The 16,343-nt window shown below is 46.1% G+C and overlaps 1 protein-coding gene and 3 non-coding genes across 25 annotated transcripts in view; 3 read left to right on the forward strand and 1 right to left on the reverse strand.

Annotated features, from left to right (window-relative positions):
- The first annotated feature begins 20 nt into the window (after window positions 1-20).
- The window catches only part of LOC111179926 (uncharacterized), a 38,762-nt gene continuing 22,439 nt past the window's right edge, over window positions 21-16,343 (forward strand). For 2 of the 22 annotated variants that reach the window (XR_016394060.1, XR_016394059.1), the window contains exons 1-2: window positions 21-7,890; window positions 8,047-15,563. Coding sequence is in view for 8 of the 22 variants with exons in the window: in XM_089916509.1 (XP_089772635.1) it covers window positions 745-752; window positions 894-1,001; window positions 4,521-4,700; window positions 7,026-7,212 (483 nt within the window). In the remaining 14 variants the exon portion in view is untranslated. The remainder of the gene's footprint in view (window positions 7,891-8,046; window positions 15,564-16,343) is intronic. The other 20 variants (XR_002646032.3, XR_016394061.1, XM_089916509.1 and 17 more) reach the window with 19 other exon arrangements.
- LOC115801894 (U1 spliceosomal RNA) lies at window positions 261-424 on the forward strand. The gene has a single exon (XR_004022252.1). It is a non-coding gene; the product is annotated as a U1 spliceosomal RNA (small nuclear RNA).
- Window positions 5,929-6,000, reverse strand: TRNAQ-CUG (transfer RNA glutamine (anticodon CUG)). Its single transcript has one exon. It is a non-coding gene; the product is annotated as a tRNA-Gln (tRNA).
- Window positions 7,936-8,009, forward strand: TRNAN-GUU (transfer RNA asparagine (anticodon GUU)). Its single transcript has one exon. It is a non-coding gene; the product is annotated as a tRNA-Asn (tRNA).

Consider the following 16,343-nt stretch of genomic DNA (forward strand, 5'->3'; position numbering starts at 1 on the left):
GAGCGGTAATTCCCGTTGGCTTGACGGATGGGGCGTGTCGTATGTAGATATCTCAGCGCAGGGTCTGCTGGTTCGTGATCTGGTGGTGAAAGACACATGATCTCCCGTGGTATGGGAGCGAATCGAGGGCTGTTGGTTGCAAGTGCATGGATCAGCTATCTGGAAGGGGCAGGAAGGCTCGGGGCTGCGGGGAGGAAAGTGACCGTGTGTGTACAGTATAAGGCGTCTGAGGGTGTGTCAGGGCCGAGTAAACGGAGTTCATACTTACCTGGCAGAGGAAATACCATGATCAGGAAGGTGGTTTTCCCAGGGTGAGGCTTACCCATTGCACTTCGGGTTTGCTGACTCCTGCGATTTCCCCAAATGTGGGAAACTCGACTGCAAAATTTGTGATAGTGGGGGACTGCGTTCGCGCTTTCCCCTGATGTTTATGAGGTGTAAAATCAGGCTCGTATAATTGTGTGCGCGTCGTGTGAAGATTCCGTGTTTTTGTACTTCCAGCGCCGGGCGGCTCTGTAGTGTACCCGCTTGTGTGGTCAGTCGCGGTGTTTAAGTGTTGAAACGTGAGTTTGACCCGGCTGGAGACAGCGCTCGTGTCTATAACTGTGTTAGCAGTACGTTATGCAAAGTGCCGGCGGTTGAGTTACTGAAGACTCGTTTTGCGTGCGTGGGGGTTTCGGCTGTCATCGCTGGAATACGTTCTTTAGGGCGCTAAAAATGGCGGCGCCCGCTTGACTCGCCTGTATGTTGAGGTATTGTTTCCACATCGCTGAGCAGCGAAAATTCGGGCTGCTGTAGGAAACCACGGTTGTGGTTCGCAGTGTTTGGTTCGCGGTGCGCGGAACGTTTTCCGTGTGTAAACGATGTAAAACGCAAGTGTGGTTAAACTCTAGGTCTCCCTGGGACGTCAGCGTTCGCTACGCCAACGGACCCGAAGAAAATAACCGGATGCCGCGTAACTGGTGTTTTACTGGTTTGTGTGGTGAAAAGCCACCGAACAGGTAGATGCGTTTACTTACCGGTTCCGTGCTTTATAATTCTGAACTAATATTGTGAAGTGGTCAGCTGCTTCTGTTTGTAATCATGGCTGGGGATTTCGGTAGGTAACTCGCATACTCATTCCTTTTTTCCATCTCAAGCAGTCTCTTCGTATTTCTCAGTCCTGTTCCTTTTCCTTCGTTTAGCCTTTCTTTTCAGCCCTTCTCTCACTACTTACTTGCCTAGACAAAAAACAGCAGTTCTCGTTCAGTCTCCAGTTTGCACGAGACCTGCTTCACTGGCCTGGCAAGTTAAGAAATTACCTTCACATCCGTTTTCGTTAAGTAGCCGCAGGAGTTGTACATAACATATTTTCATTTAGTAAGGAGTAGTTTTAGTTTTTTCCCTATTGAGCTACAGTTTAGGAGAAAACCCCAGGCCCAGCGTTGGCAGTTGTGGGCTTTTCACAAACTCCTTTCCCAGGATCTGGTATTCCCTTGCTTCACCGTCACTGCTGATCCACGAAGTCCTGGCAAACAGAAACTGCTGGGCCAGTCAGTCAAGGTAGGACCATGGACGAAAAGACTGTCGCCCCCTCGTGGCTACCTCGGGGACGGCACTCCTAGATCCGCTCAGCTCCGGAAGCCTCTGCGACTCGTGGGGGTGCTGGCAGGGAGAGGGGGAGTGAAGATGGGCGAGTGGAGATGGAGATGGAGATGGGGAAGGAGTGATACTTAAGGGTAGGTCTAAAGAAAACTAGGTCCAAAGAAAACTAGCTAAAAAGCACAGGACCCAGGTCGAGTATGTAGATCATTGGAAGTGAAAGTAAAGAACAAAAGTGCTCTTCTCCCCAGCAGCGGGCGTTTTCCCTGCTCAAATATAAAATAGCTGAACCAAGACGAAAGTTAACTTTCAATGCCCTACTGATGAGAGAACGGGTTTTTAGAGTTTTTAACAGATTTCCTTAGTCTCAAGGTTGTCCACGGTATTATGCTCTGGATCCCTGATCGAGGAGTTTCTGACCAAAAGAAGCCGAACAATAAATACCGTGACTAGGAACTGCTTGGATATTGGTTTCCAGGCCTATCAGACATAGCGAGGTTATTACGAAGACATTGGGTTGCCTCTGGGGTTAGGAGCCCAACCTCGCGGGGCGGGGTGGGGGGGCTCCGGGGGAGGGCTCCTTTTCAGTCCTGGTGCCTTCTGTTTGAGCTTGGGCCAACTCCGATTTGCTAGGCCGATTTTGCAAGCGTCATATGAGAATAATATTACGTACTTCGTGAACTTGTGTAGATTAAATGAGATAATCTAATAACACACCTAGCATAGTGTGTGGCTTATATTAAGTATGTCCTGATAGGAAACAATCAAAGATAAGCTTGTACTTGAGGTTTTTGTAACATTTGAATACATTTTGTATTTGCGAATGTAACATCCACTCACAAAATAAATTCGTATTAAAGAAGAAAAGATTTTATATGGAATTTATGAAACATATGCCCACAAACGGGACTTGTTTATGGCCGCTTTGTTCATCAATGCAAATGTCCAGCACGAGGTGAACGGATATAATTGTGATATATTCATTCAAAGGAATACTAACTACTCTTTGATAAAATGAAACAAATTCCTGATACAGGGCCCCAATATGCATTACTCCCGAGAACATCATGCTGAGTGATGAAAAGAGTACATAGTCTGTGGTTCCATTTATGTGAATTTCTAGAACAGGCAAAACTAATCCATAGTGACAGGAACTAGATCACTGATTTCCTGGGACAGGAAGTGGTAGGGGGATCGACGGCAGAGGACATTTTGGAGTACTGGAAATGTTCTCCCTTCTTGAACAGGGTAGTGGTTACGTGGGTACATTCATCTGTCAAAAGTCATCAAACTTGAAATGGATGCATTGTAGTATTTTCAAATTACAACTCAAGAAATTTGATTTTAAAAAGTAATAAGAAGAATCATTCCAAATTTTAATGTCTTAATTATTATCATTATTATTATTAGCCTTAGAGGGTTCTTTTAGAAAAGTCTCTCTCTTGTGGTAAACAGTTTGATTGAAATTTCAGCAATTTATTCATTTTTGTATCTTTTTCTTCCATTAACTTTATGCACTATTAAATTGCATACTTTAAAATAAAACTAGAATCTATAAGAGCTCAATTTTATAAAAACAAATATATATATAGACATACCAAAATGACTCCATCAATATTTACCTACCTTAACAGAAGTTATTTTTGAATTTCAGATGTTTCAAAATTTTACATATTTGCATTTTCTGCATCATTTGAATTTTACATAATAAGCATATATAATTTTTGCAAAAATTAGAGTAACTTAAAAATAGAATCGAAGAAAAATACGTAAAGATGTTACCAGTAGTTAATTCCAGGAGGTGGGACTATGGATGGCTGCTTATTTACTTCTTTATATATATATTTAACATTTTTAAATTTAAAGAAAATGAATGACCTGGAAGTGAAGGAACAGAATAGCTATGGAAGAAGTATGGCGTAGGTGAGAGGAAAAGATAAAGGGAAGGAAAAACCTAGTTCTGGCAGGAACTGTGTTTAAGTTGGAGATGTGCGGGGAGCAGCTGTTGGGATAAGAAGGATGTTTGGGAGGCAGGTGGGTCATGAGGATATTTAGGACAGTTTTATGCCCGTTACGTGACTCCTCCTTGGTGTTTTTTTCAAAAGAAATATACAGACTTAAATTTCTTGTCAAGCATCTTTACCATTTTTGTTCCTCTTTGATTGGGAGCATATCTTGTGGAGCCAGGCGGGCTTCCGTTCAAATTCCTGCTTTCAAATCCCGCTCACTGACTGAGCGATGAGACAAGTTACTTAACCTTTTCACGCCTCAGTTTTCTCATGTGGGAAGTGAGGACGATGATATGATATAGGCCTGTTGAAAGGATTAAATGAGTAAACCCATGTAAAACGTGTAGACTATGCCTGGGCACACGGCACTAACATGTAATCATTGAGTGTAAGCTCTTGTGTTTTGGGCACAGCACTGCATAAAGACTCGGTGGGATTTTATTTAAGTTACTGATACTTTTGAGTGGCTGTGGACCCTCCTAGAGAGAGTAAAGCAATCGTCTCTGACCAGCAGTAACCTCCTGGGCTGGGAGGATCTGCAAGTATATTAGCTCATGTGATCAGCTCATCAAAAGGGGAATAATGGTCCAATTCCTTGCTTCAAGAATGCCCCAATGTAAAAAAAATAAAAATCATGATTTTACAGTAGAAAACATTTCTACACATGACACAAGACCCAGAATTTTAAAAGAGTGATACATATGACTACGTAAAAATTTATATTCAAAATACAAGCAATGAACTTTAAAAATATCACACATGTGGTACAAAGTTACATATGCCCCAAAACTTGTTACGGGAAGCAGTAGTCCCCTGATCCCATCCCACATTTCTTTTTTTCCAGGGATAACCACTTTCAACTCACATAACCTACTGTTTGGCTATTTATCTCCTTATCTCTAAATAAATATTGAGACTCTGATTTTCCAGTTTCCCACCCCAGGCCCTGCAGACCGGCCTGCAAAGGGAAGAGTGGAGTTTGTGTGTTTCCCTACCCGCCAGTCGTCTCCAAGGCAGCCGCCAGGACTTCCAGTGGCTTGCAAACCAACACAGCCCACCTCACCCCTCCAAACCCAACGGCAAAGGAAACTTTGCAAGAACAAATGCCAGGCAAGCAGCTTGGCGATTTGGGGTGGAACCGGGTTCTCGGGCAGGTCGGTAAAGGGTGGGAGCGCTCCAGAGTGAGGAGCTGTGGTCGCCCAAACCCAGCGACTGCCCCCGCTGCAGTGCCCGCCCAGCTCCTCTCCCTTCCAGCCCCTTTCTCCCTTCTGTGTCATTCTCTCCTCTTTCCTGCTCTTTCCCTTCCTCGGATCTTTTCGCCGGCCTCACACCTTTCTCGTCAAGTCCTCCAAAGACAGCTGTGTCGTTCGGTCCTTCATAACCTCTGAAAGTTCCAAAATCTCAGACTCAGAGAGATGCTCCTTAGCACCTGGAAGAGAACATTTTAATTAGCTATTCAAGTCCATGACAAGCCTCATCCACACGTTTCTACCGAGCAGTAGAGGACAAAAGTGTTTCCATCCGGTCACGTCCTGGGGCGTCTTCTCGGTGGAGCAGAGTCGCGGCAGGACGAAGGGGCGCCCGCCGGTCCCGGACTCGGAGCGGCCCCGGCTCGTCTCACCTTCGGCCCCGGAGGAGCCGGGCCGGGCGGCCGTGGGTCAGGGACTTGGGGGTCTCCTCAGACGCCGGAATCCGCGGCCGGGGCTCCCCTTTCTGGCTGAGCTTGGAAAGAAAGGACGAGGTTTCCTGGAGTGAAGGTTCAAATCTCAGCCTAACAGCGGCTTTTCGTGTCCAACGGAGACTTAGGAGCGAGCAGTTCTGAATAAAATGGGTATAAACTGGGATAGGATCCATTAATATTCGGAATAATAAATAGGGCACCTGAATACAATACAGTACTTCCCATCCAGGTCTGGAACCCTCGACCCGAAAGCTAAGACGCTGTCACCCTGGCTGCTCAGCGACGTCACAGCCCCGCACCGCGACCCTTTACTCACAGGGACAAGCGCGCAGTTAGTTACAAGACGTGCGGTGCGAACCCCCCTCGCGGGGCAGGACTCAGTGGGCGCAGCCTCTGCCTTTTGCCCCCGAGACCCAGGGTGACCCGACGAGGGGGTGCCACCGGCTCGGTCGCTGCGCCCCTGGGCGGCGGGGCCGGGGCCTCCGGTGGCCAGCGACGGGCAGAGTCGCCAGGGTCCAGCGGGGACGCCGCGGGCTCGTCCCCTCACCTGCCCTCCACGTCCGCGTGGGCCGCGCGGACCGCGCCTCTCCGGGACGCGGGAGCGGGAAAGCGCGTCCCATCTGAGGAGTAAAAAATCCTTCTTCTAACTAAACAGAAAGGTCCCACCGAGATTTGAACTCGGATCGCTGGATTCAGAGTCCAGAGTGCTCACCATTACACCATGGAACCTGCTTGAAACGTGCTCCCTCTATGCCGCCAGAGATGGGGAAGTACTTATTTAGCCTCCACGCGTCCCAGCGATAATCCCAGGGCATTTCTTCTACGGTCCCGACAAGACTTGAATACGGTTGACCCGCGTGGGTGGTCCTCCGTCTTGCTTTCTCTCTGCTCCTCTCCTTTGATTGACTTCTCTCAGTTCACTTGCACCTCAGAAAATGAGGTAAAATCCACTTTGGGCTTCGGGCCAGGGAAGAGCCCCTGAAAGTCTCCATCATAAACCACACATTCTGCCTCAGTTTGCCAGAGTGTCCCATCCTGAGGTAAAATTTCTGCAGATAATAGTGTTACTTTTCTTCGCCTTCACACTTTTCCCATTGCCCAGAGAGGGCAGACGATTGTCAGGGCAGGACTTGGGACTTCCTGGGTCCCTTGGCTACACAGCACCGATGACACTCCAAAGCTGCCACCACCTCCTACGTGTAATATATAAAGTGTGTCAGCAGTGGGATGGGCATGGGAGGCAGGAGACCTCTCCTTTTCTTCTTCATACACTTCTGATGAAGGGGGGCTAAGTTTTTCTTACAACCACTGTAGATTTGTTAGATTTACCGTGCAAGTAACAATTAACGTTTACACCAAACACTGAGGCAAACCAGGCCATACTCACCTGGGGTGACTCAAAATCAACGACATGCTGTGGAGGCCACAAGGCAGCGCTATGACACTTCAGCAGTCGCAGACTCTTTCCTCACAGCTTGGGCAAGTCAGTTTCATTCCAATTTCTTAATATATCATGACCCAGAAGTTGCACGGCTTAAAAGAAGTGTACACATACCCAGGTACCCAAGAGCACTCATTGCTGGCTCATAGAGCATGTGCATCCGAGTTGTCTGACAGTGTATACAGTATTTATGTACACAAAATACCACCACACTAAATATTTACGTGTGTAATAGGTATAAATCCACACTATGTCTCAAAATAATAATCTGCGTTATTTCATTTCCCCTTTACTTCTTCATTTTCTCCCAAAGCCACTTCTCCCCTTATCCAATACACAGAACAGAAAAATTCGCATTAAAAGAAAAGAGCTGTCGGCCAAAAAACAGAGTCAGTAAGATGCCCAGTGTTGCTGGGAGACGTCCCAGGGACTGGACGAGAGTTGACTCAAGGAGGAAGGAGGCCCTTGTTACCAGGAGGAAGTTCACAGCACCGGGCTGAGGAGAAGATGAAACTTCCTTCTGGAAAATCAAGAAGCTGAGCGGCAACAAACAACACGAAGCGTTCCTCCAGGAGAACTTCAAGGTCAGTCAAGGTTTATGAGTGCAAGGACCACAAGGGGTCTCTGGCTGATACAGGAAGAAAAGAAATCCGTGGAAAGGACGTTGAGGGATCACAGAATGGCCGGGAAACCCGGAGCGTCCTGCTGAGTGCCAGACCCTGTTCTGGGCGTGGGGACGCAGGGGCGACCATCACGGCGACTGCTGCCGTTGTGGAAATCGCGTGACGGACACAGGAAACCAAAACACCACACCGGCCCCCGGAGGCCTCTCGGAAGGGTGGGCAAAGTCTCATTCATTGGGTGTCGGCGAGGAAACAGGAAGAGCCGTCATGGATGCCCACCGGGAGTTCAGCTATCCTTGGACCCCATTCGGTTCAGGCCCGGAGGGTCCCGGCCCGGGCTCCGGGTGTCTCCGGGGGCGCTGGCATCTGAGGCGAGTGAGGGGCAAGGCGGGGTCGGGCCATTCTGCTGCCCTTTTAGTTTCGGATAAGGCACCTAAGGCACCAGTTTCAAACAGGATAAAGAACATCATTCATCGCTCTAAACTTTCCGTTTTTCCGAGGCTTTCGAACTGGCACCGTTTCTCCTGCGGGACAGGCGGCACATGCTGGGAATTAGTAAGTGTCTACTGCAAAGAGAGTCCAGAAAAGGCGCGCGCTGTTGTCTCTGTGGCGCAATCGGTTAGCGCGTTCGGCTGTTAACCGAAAGGTCGGTGGTTCGAGCCCACCCAGGGACGGTGGGAGAGTTTTCTTTTCTTTTTTTTTTTTCCCCAGAACCCATCCAGGGTTTTCGGTGCTGAATACCATTCCAGGCCTTCCATGCTGATTATTACCAGTGCATCTGCTCCCACAAAGTTTACCGAACTGTGTTCGGGGTCCTGTCCGCCTCACCACTGCTGCCAGTCTTGGGCCACCCGGACTTCCCAGCTCTATTGTCTGTCGTCTCTACTGGACTCCATACTTGCCTAACTCACGACCTCCTGAAAGAGATCCAGGAAGCCACGGTCTGGTGGCATAGAGTCTTTATTCGGCCAAGTCTATAGACTGGGACAAGAAAGTCATATTTTATGTGTCTTAAGCTTTTCATGTGTGAACGTTAGTAGTTGTTCTATGAATGATGTTAGCGGTGAGCTCATCATCATAACTCTCCTCTGCATTGTTTCTGATAAAGGCCTTTCTTCCATGGTTGTGTATTACTTGGTTTCATGGTTTCATGATGACGAATATGCTGCAGCCATCATTATCGTACACACACCTCTGACCACTCCTGCGGGTGTTTGCATAGCGTAGGGGACTGGAAGTGCAAGTGCTACCTTTAGTGTTTCTATGCTTCTAATGTTGGTAAATCCTTCAGATTTTCCTCCCACAGAAGTGGGACTGAATCATATTCCAGTTTATTTTCCGGTCTTTCAATGTCCCTTTCTTCATTTACTTGCCAACACAGCAATCTTTGTATACATCTCTCTATGATAGTCTAACTAATAAAGGGAGCAGTGCCCTCCCGACATAACTAAGGGGAAGGACAACAGAGGGACATTGTGGGCATTACACAGAGATATTCTATTGCATATGTTCGAAAGCTCAACATTCAATATTTTTAAATCCTCCAATAACTGTAATTGTTTTCTCTGCTGACCTAGTCAACAGGGTCCAGAGAAGACTGCCCAGAATGACCTCTTTGATAACGTCCTGCCAAGCAACTTATCCCAAGAGAAGAATGTCGCTGATCCCAGAGGTTTTTTCCTTCTCCCCTTTTCTCTTTTATTTATAAATTTTGCTTATACTTTTAATTTGATGAAAACAATCTAATGCCTGTCCTTCCTCCTATAAAATGGGGAATTAGCATGGGAATAAGTGTTTCTATGTTATTCCTTGTCAGTTTTTGTTTGTTCGTTTGTTTCTGTGTTTTTTGGCTGTGACTATAAAACTTAGCCCATCTAAGACACATCGTGGGAGCCAACAGAATCCTGCCCCCCCACAGGTTCCTGCTTCAGACCTGGACCCTTAGAGTTAGTAGCTCATGTTTCCTCTGTTCTGTTAAATCTCATGTGCAGAAATTGAGCATTTTGGCTTTTTCATACTGTGTGGTTTCTGCACAAGGATTTTCTCTCTCTCCGCCTCATTTGTGCATCACTAATTTCTCCTCTCAGTGCGAAATTCTGGTTTTAATTCTAGGAAGTGAACTTCTGGGGATAATCCCTGTTGGTTGGTGGTTGACAGGGATCCATTCGCTGTTAGGTAGAAGATGACAGCTAATCTGGACCATGAGTCTTTCGTGTCTGATGCTTGTCCTGAGGATTCTGGTATTTCCTGCTATGTGACACCGCAGCAGTGAGAAGCTGTCCACCTCTTGTCTTTCCACTATTTGGGAAAAACCGCGAGGGTCAAGGCAATCCTTGTCAATAACTGCAAAAGTGTAGTAGGTACGATAAGGATGATCTTAATATGCAATGGTTCCCTCATAAGGAGCTCCACAGAAATAAGGGGATTAATACAGGAAGAGTATTGAATTTTTAGCATGGAATGCGCAGCTTTCTTTTCACTGGTATACTCAAGTTTCTAAATAACTGAAAAAATTCAAACAAAGGTCCTTTAGGGATTGCTTACATCAGACTACAGAAAACAGAGGAAAGACACATCATTACAAACAAGCAACCAAGTCAGCAACATGAGCACTTGTGGCAACCCTACAAGTCAAGATTTAAACCTTCCAGAACTGTAAGCCAGTTCAGTCCTTAATACAGATGGATGAGGAGCAATGACGTCATGCACAGATACATACCCTGGAAACTCAAAAGCATATCACAGAAGTACTCCGATTTTCATGAATGAGCTTCCTTCAATGACCTAATTTGGCTCACTTATTTCATTTTGTTTCCCTCACTGTTAGTTGCTGTTAATACATATCGTTGCCTCTGCTTTCACCTTAAATAATGTGCACTAGTTTGATGAATTTTTTTCCCTTTAAATATATTTTCTCAGAAACAAAACAATATACTTTCTATTCCTTGGGATAGAATAGACAAATTTGGCCTCTAAAAGTTTAAATTAATTAAAAATTAATTTCCCAATTAATTTCAGAAAAGTAATAATCACTTATGTAAATATGAAATAAGAAAATTAAGAATTTCTGGGAGAAATGCATTACTACTTATGCTTTCAATGTGGTATTTATATGAGGAAAAATTTTTTTGAATTGGTGACAAGGAGCTATAACAGATTTAGCTGTAGATTAAATTAATGGTCTTGATTACTTGGAAGAACAGTGAGAAATGAAATGAAATTGATTACAAAGACGACCCTTAATACTTTTAGGCAATTTAAATAATTTATACATTTTATATATAATGACATTTAAAATGTTTATGTCATGTGGTTTGTTTTTATCGAGGTTACTCAGAAAACTTAGATTGGTTTAATAATTTTGGTCTACAAGTGACTATATATATTTTTTCAGATTATCTTAAAATGTAGAAAATAATGGTGGTATAATATTCTGGTATGTAAGTCTTGGCTTTATTTTGGCTTGAACATCTGAGTTAAGGTGGACTTCTTAAATTTCTTATACTGGTTGTACCAGTTAAATAAGGAAACATATTCAGGAAGATTTCAATGTCATTAAAAAAATCATTTAAATTTATGTGTTGAAGTATATTAAATATACCAGTCAAGTACATTAAATATACTAATATCTTTAAAGAGGAATGAATACTTGTAATTCTAGAAACCAGACGACTCAATTATTCCGCTTACAATTTCTGGTAAATATTTTTAGGTGTCATCTAATATGTGATTCCATATATACGAATATATGATTCCAACATTCTCACGTTCCATCATGTGTCAGCTTAAATTACAAATTCAACATCTAGAGTTAAATTTAAATCTTTGACTAACATTAAATTGATTTGATTACTGAATCATCTTTGGTTGCCTGAAAATTCTCTGTGTCTTTGTCCTTCCCGTTTGCCCTGATTTCCTGATAGGTTGGCTGACAACAGCGCTTTCGTTGGGGAATGCTGTTGTTTTCTGGGTTCACATATATTTCTATATTTTGTAGGTTTGCGGCTGGTGCTGTGGCTATTCTTATGTGTTCGCTTGACAAAAGTTCAGTAGAGTGGCTTGTGTTTTCACTGCTCTGACACGGCAGAATCATAACCTTAATGCTGCGCACTGCACAGCTTCTGAAACCTTCTCAAAGCGCCTCCTTGCTTCTCGTTACACATTCACTTTTTGCATGGCACTTGCTTTTTATCACAGCAAGCACCAAAATCCAGCTTTGCAAAGAAATGATATCATTGAAAACATTGTAGAATAATCTAATGTTGGCAGATTTTCCTATGTAAATTACACCTCAATAAAGCTTACTTTTAACATAAAAGGACAAACAAAACCAAATGTTGACAGAATGGAGAGCACTGGAAATTCTTATTCATTTCTGAAAAGGGTATAAAAAAGTTCAACAGGTTGGAAAAATATTTGACAGCATCAACTGAGGGTCATACATACACAGTTATATGCTGTGGCCCAGAAATCGTACTTTTAGCTGTGCCACACCTTTGACCTGTGCTCTCCAATATGATAGGTACAGGCCACATGTAGCTACTGAACACTTGAAAGTTGCTAGGGCCACAGGTTGTAATGATACTGCTTTGATGTAGTAAGTCTCCTAAAGCACTAAAATAGATTAAACTAGAAAATTCAAAATTCCTTGTGACAGGTTTGAAAACTAATAAAGGGAAACGTCACTAAAATGAAGTCAGGAGACCAGAAGTGGGAGCTCTCACGGGGTACCACTCAAGTTCAAAGACAGGAAGTATCGTCAATTACAGACCCAGACAGAAGAAGCATCAATAGGAAAGAATCATCGATTAAGGCCCCAACAGAAAAACATGTACGCTGCATCTCCTGCAGGAAACCAGCAACTTGGCAATGAGAAACCATCATCACCCTGAACTTTCACTTTTCTTCAAAGGGCTTGGTTTCAAAACAACCTCCCTCAGCTTCCTCCTCTTTCTGTTAAGTAATATTCCTTCCTGTCTTTTGTTCGTAGGACTTGCCTATGGCTTTTGCTATAGCTTGCTTGTCCTGAATTGCAATTCTTCCACTATTCCTGAATAAAACTTTTTGCTGGAAAAAAACAAAAAAAATCCCAACTTTTATATATTTATAAAGTTTTTACATTTATTTTGCTTCTTTGTTTTTGGCCGCGTTGGGTCTCCGTTGCTCGGCCACGGCTTTCTCTAGTTGCAGTGATTGGGGCCTACTCTTCATCGTGGTGGCTTCTTTTGTTGAGGAGCATGGGATCTCAGCGCGCAGGCACCAGTAGTTGTGGCATGAGGGCTCAGTAGCTGTGGCTCACGGGCTCTAGAGCGTAGGCTCAGTGGCTGGGGTGCACGGGCTTAGTTGCACCACAACACGTGGGATCATCCCAGACCAGGGCTTGACCCTGTGTCCCCTGCCTTGGCAGGCAGATTCTTAACCAATGCGCAACCAGGGAAGCCCCCAAAAGTATTATTTTTAAAGTCAACACTGGCATTATTCTGCTGGAATGCGGTGCCTTAGAAAAATGTGTATGTCCACCAAAAGTCACAAAGAAATGTTCGTACCTTTTCAGAATATCCTCAAGTGGAAACAACTGAAATGTCCAACAGTAGAAGAGTATGTAGAGTTAAATTCTTACAAGGAATACACACAGAGACAAAGAAGTACGTGAAAAATAGGGTTAAATTTCATAGACATAATGTTGAGTGAAAGAAGTCAGACCCATGCCCCTCCAGGTCCCCAGCCCCAGTGCATGGCCTGTGATCCAATTTATGTGAAAGTAACAGGCAGAGAGGTTGGGAGGGGTATGTGTGTGATTCCTCTGAGCTCTTGCATGGGAAGAGTCATGAGGAGCCTTTTGTGGTCTGGTAATTTTCCACACCTTAGTTATTCAGGTTGCTCCATCAGTTATTCACGTTGGTGTACACTGGTAATGGTGTGGGAACTGTACACTCTTTGTACTTTATGCATATTATGCCGCATTTTTTAAAAGTTTAATGCCACTTGGTTATTGTTAAAGTGATGTTGACACTTTTTCTTCAGCTTTATCCTGGGCTAGGAGAAAAATTATGTTCAAAGTACTTACTGGGATATTTTTGTTGTCCTCAGATTTTTGGCTTCCCTTCAGTATCAGATGTCTGACTGCTTACTTATGTGTTGCAAGCATGTACCAGTGACCTCTCTTTTTGGTTGTTGTTGTTTGAAGAAATCAAAGGAAGAAAATGGAATTTACCTGGAAGTTGTAGATTTCCTCCCTCAGTTATGACTGGGTGTTTGTGGCAAGCTAGCATTCACCCTGAAAACGACTAAGTCAAGTGTGGATTAAAGGAATTCTGTTTGAAGCCTTTGGAGAAATAGCTAGGACCCACAGGATCAGCTCCAGAGAGAGAGAAGCTCACTGGAATGAACCTAATTCTCTACCTTTTCCCTTAGGCCCGAAGGGCACTTGCGCGAACCCCCGGCTCCCGCGGCTTCTGGGAGCTGAGGAGTCAGCGGGGGCGACCCCTGCACTCGGGGGCATAGCTGTGGATCCGAGGACTCTGCGGTTGATGCGGGAGCCCAAAGGCCGACTGTGGGAGGCTCGGGGGGTCCTCCCTTCGGGGCAGGCTCGGAACCCTAAAACCACGCCCTCTTGGAAGCCGCAGACTCCTTGCCTGAGAGATCTTTGGGCTTCAAGATTCATTCTTCAGTGTGAAAAGTTGGCAACTAGGATAGTGGTGGCAGGACCTACGGATTTCAGGGGTGTGTCACTGAGCCGTAGCACCTGCCGTGTTTCCGTAGCGTAGCGGTTATGACATTCGCCTCCAACGTGAAAGGTCCCCAGTTCAAAACCGGACGGAAACAAACATTCTTCCTTTCCGAAACGTTTACCTACCTTCCCTTTCAAAAAAGCAAAACGGCCGAAAGGCAGAGGCTGAGGCAGCGGGCGCAGCTGCATTTTCCATCCCCAAGGTACAGGCCAGGAGTTCCGTTGCTGCCTGAGAGCCTGCTCAGCGCTAGGAGCCAGCCCTCCTTTCTCCGCTCTGAGTCACTGCGGAGTCCAGGCCACAGCCAGCTGACCCAAGTGTGCAAAGGACAAGGCTGACTTCGGCTCATTTTTACATCCGGAAATCCCCTCACCTCCTAAGCAGGCGCCTAAATCTCTTGCACATGTTCACGCGAGTTATGTCTCTGGAAACCAAGGAGTTCATCCCTGGCTTGGCTTCACACAAGTTCATCCCTTCACACTTGGCTTTCCCCCACCTAGGCACACTTACGCAACAGTTTGATTTGCGTGACGGAACAAAAGAGACCGAACCCAACTGTGCACCGGGGACTCGAGCCAAAGACACGGAAATGAACAATGTCAGGCTCCCCTAACTGAGCTGGTCGCGGAGGGGAAGGAGCCCGTACCGGTGCCGTTAACCAGGAGAGCCCCCAGAGCCACGGCAGACATCAGGAAGTGGACGGATCCGCCCATCACCTGCTGACATCCCAGTCGGCAGCTGACTCAAGAGAAAACCGAGGTTCAGAAAGAGAGCATGACCTTGGCTCGCAGCACACAGCACTGAAGCTAGACCAGGACGGACCTTGTGTCCTGTCTCAGAGCCCACAGCGTCGCCCAGGACTGCAGATGTGCAGGGTGATGAGCAGCCGGGCAAGGGCTGGGAACCTTGCACAGCTGCATTCAGCCCTGGGCTTCTGGGAAATCTCCGTTCCTGCTCTCCGGGTCTCTGAAGTGTAATCTTTACTTCTTTTACAATTTTCATCCGGAGACGCTAAGTCGAGGTTCCTCCATGGTTCCCTGGTGGTCTAGTGGCTAGGATTCGGCGCTTTCACCGCTGCGGCCCGGGTTCGATTCCCGGTCAGGGATGGTATTTTTCGGTTTTGTTTTTGTTTTTCCTTTTTTTTCCCCTTCAGCATCTCCACTGGCAGGAGTCTTCCTCTTCCTGCCCCGACCAGAGCTGTGTTTTACTTCAAGGTTCAGATGCAGAAGAGCTTCTGCACTGAGTCCCCAAATGCCGGTGAGTCCCGGCCTCAGGGTCCTTGACATCGCGCAGGCTGGAGGAGGTGAGATGTAATGAACAGCCTGGGCTGGCCAGCTCTCGCCTCGGCTCCTTTCTCCCTGCATGTTACAAACCCGAAGACTTATTTACAGAGTTTTCATCCCAAGAGCATCGGGGACTCGAGTTCATTGAAAACCAAAACGAAAACCCTTTGAAACATACAAAAAAGTTGCAAGAGTAATAACATCGTATATTCTATACGTAAGTGCACAGTAAACACTTTCCCACGTTGGGTTTCTCACTCTCTCTCCGTATATAAGAATGGCGACACCACTTGAGAGTTCCTTGCAGACATCTCCACTCAAGATTGCTCCTTTCGTTTGGCATGTCTCTCAAAGCCAGCTTCTGTGGGACTTGTCCTCCGAGACCAGGGGAAGCCTTTGTCCTCGCGGGGACGCCCCCTTGCCCTTTCAGGAACCTGAAATCCGTTCCCTTCAGGCTGTAGAGAAGCTTCAGGAGGAGTTTTATTCAGCTCCCCCCGAAGTGCAAGCCAGGCACGTTCTGTGCTAGTAGGAATCCCCCCGGACCGGCTGCCCTCCGGTCTCCTCCCGGTTGCCTTGGCGGGCAGTGGGGTCTTGGGTCAGCCTGAGCGCTGGAACCGCCTACCTCGGGAAAGGCCCTTCGGGGAAGTGCAGCTGCCCCTTGGCTGTTGCCTGGATCTCTGTGCCCTGCAGGGAGCGTAAAGGGTTCTGACAGGACACAAAGGTGACGAATCCTTCCCTGTAGTGAGTGGGAGGATGAGAGGAGCAGATGGGAAATGAATGCGTCAAAGGCAGGGGGAGTATTCTCAAGTGCTTGTCACAATTGTCTGCAAGGGTGGCTGCCCTGTGATAATAGTGCTTAGTGTTGTCTTTTCCTGACCTTGACCCAGTCTCAGGTCCAGTGTGATTAACTGCTCTAAACCGTCCGTTCTTCCGAGGCTTTGGAACGGGTACCATTTTCCTGCTAGAAAGGCGGCACATCCTGGGTATTCGTAAGTGT

This window comes from Delphinapterus leucas, chromosome 1 (genome assembly GCF_059928025.1).
Source record: "Delphinapterus leucas isolate spDelLeu-1000000601 "Yukka" chromosome 1, BTC_Dleu_Yukka2, whole genome shotgun sequence".
Taxonomy (NCBI): Eukaryota; Metazoa; Chordata; class Mammalia; order Artiodactyla; family Monodontidae; genus Delphinapterus; species Delphinapterus leucas.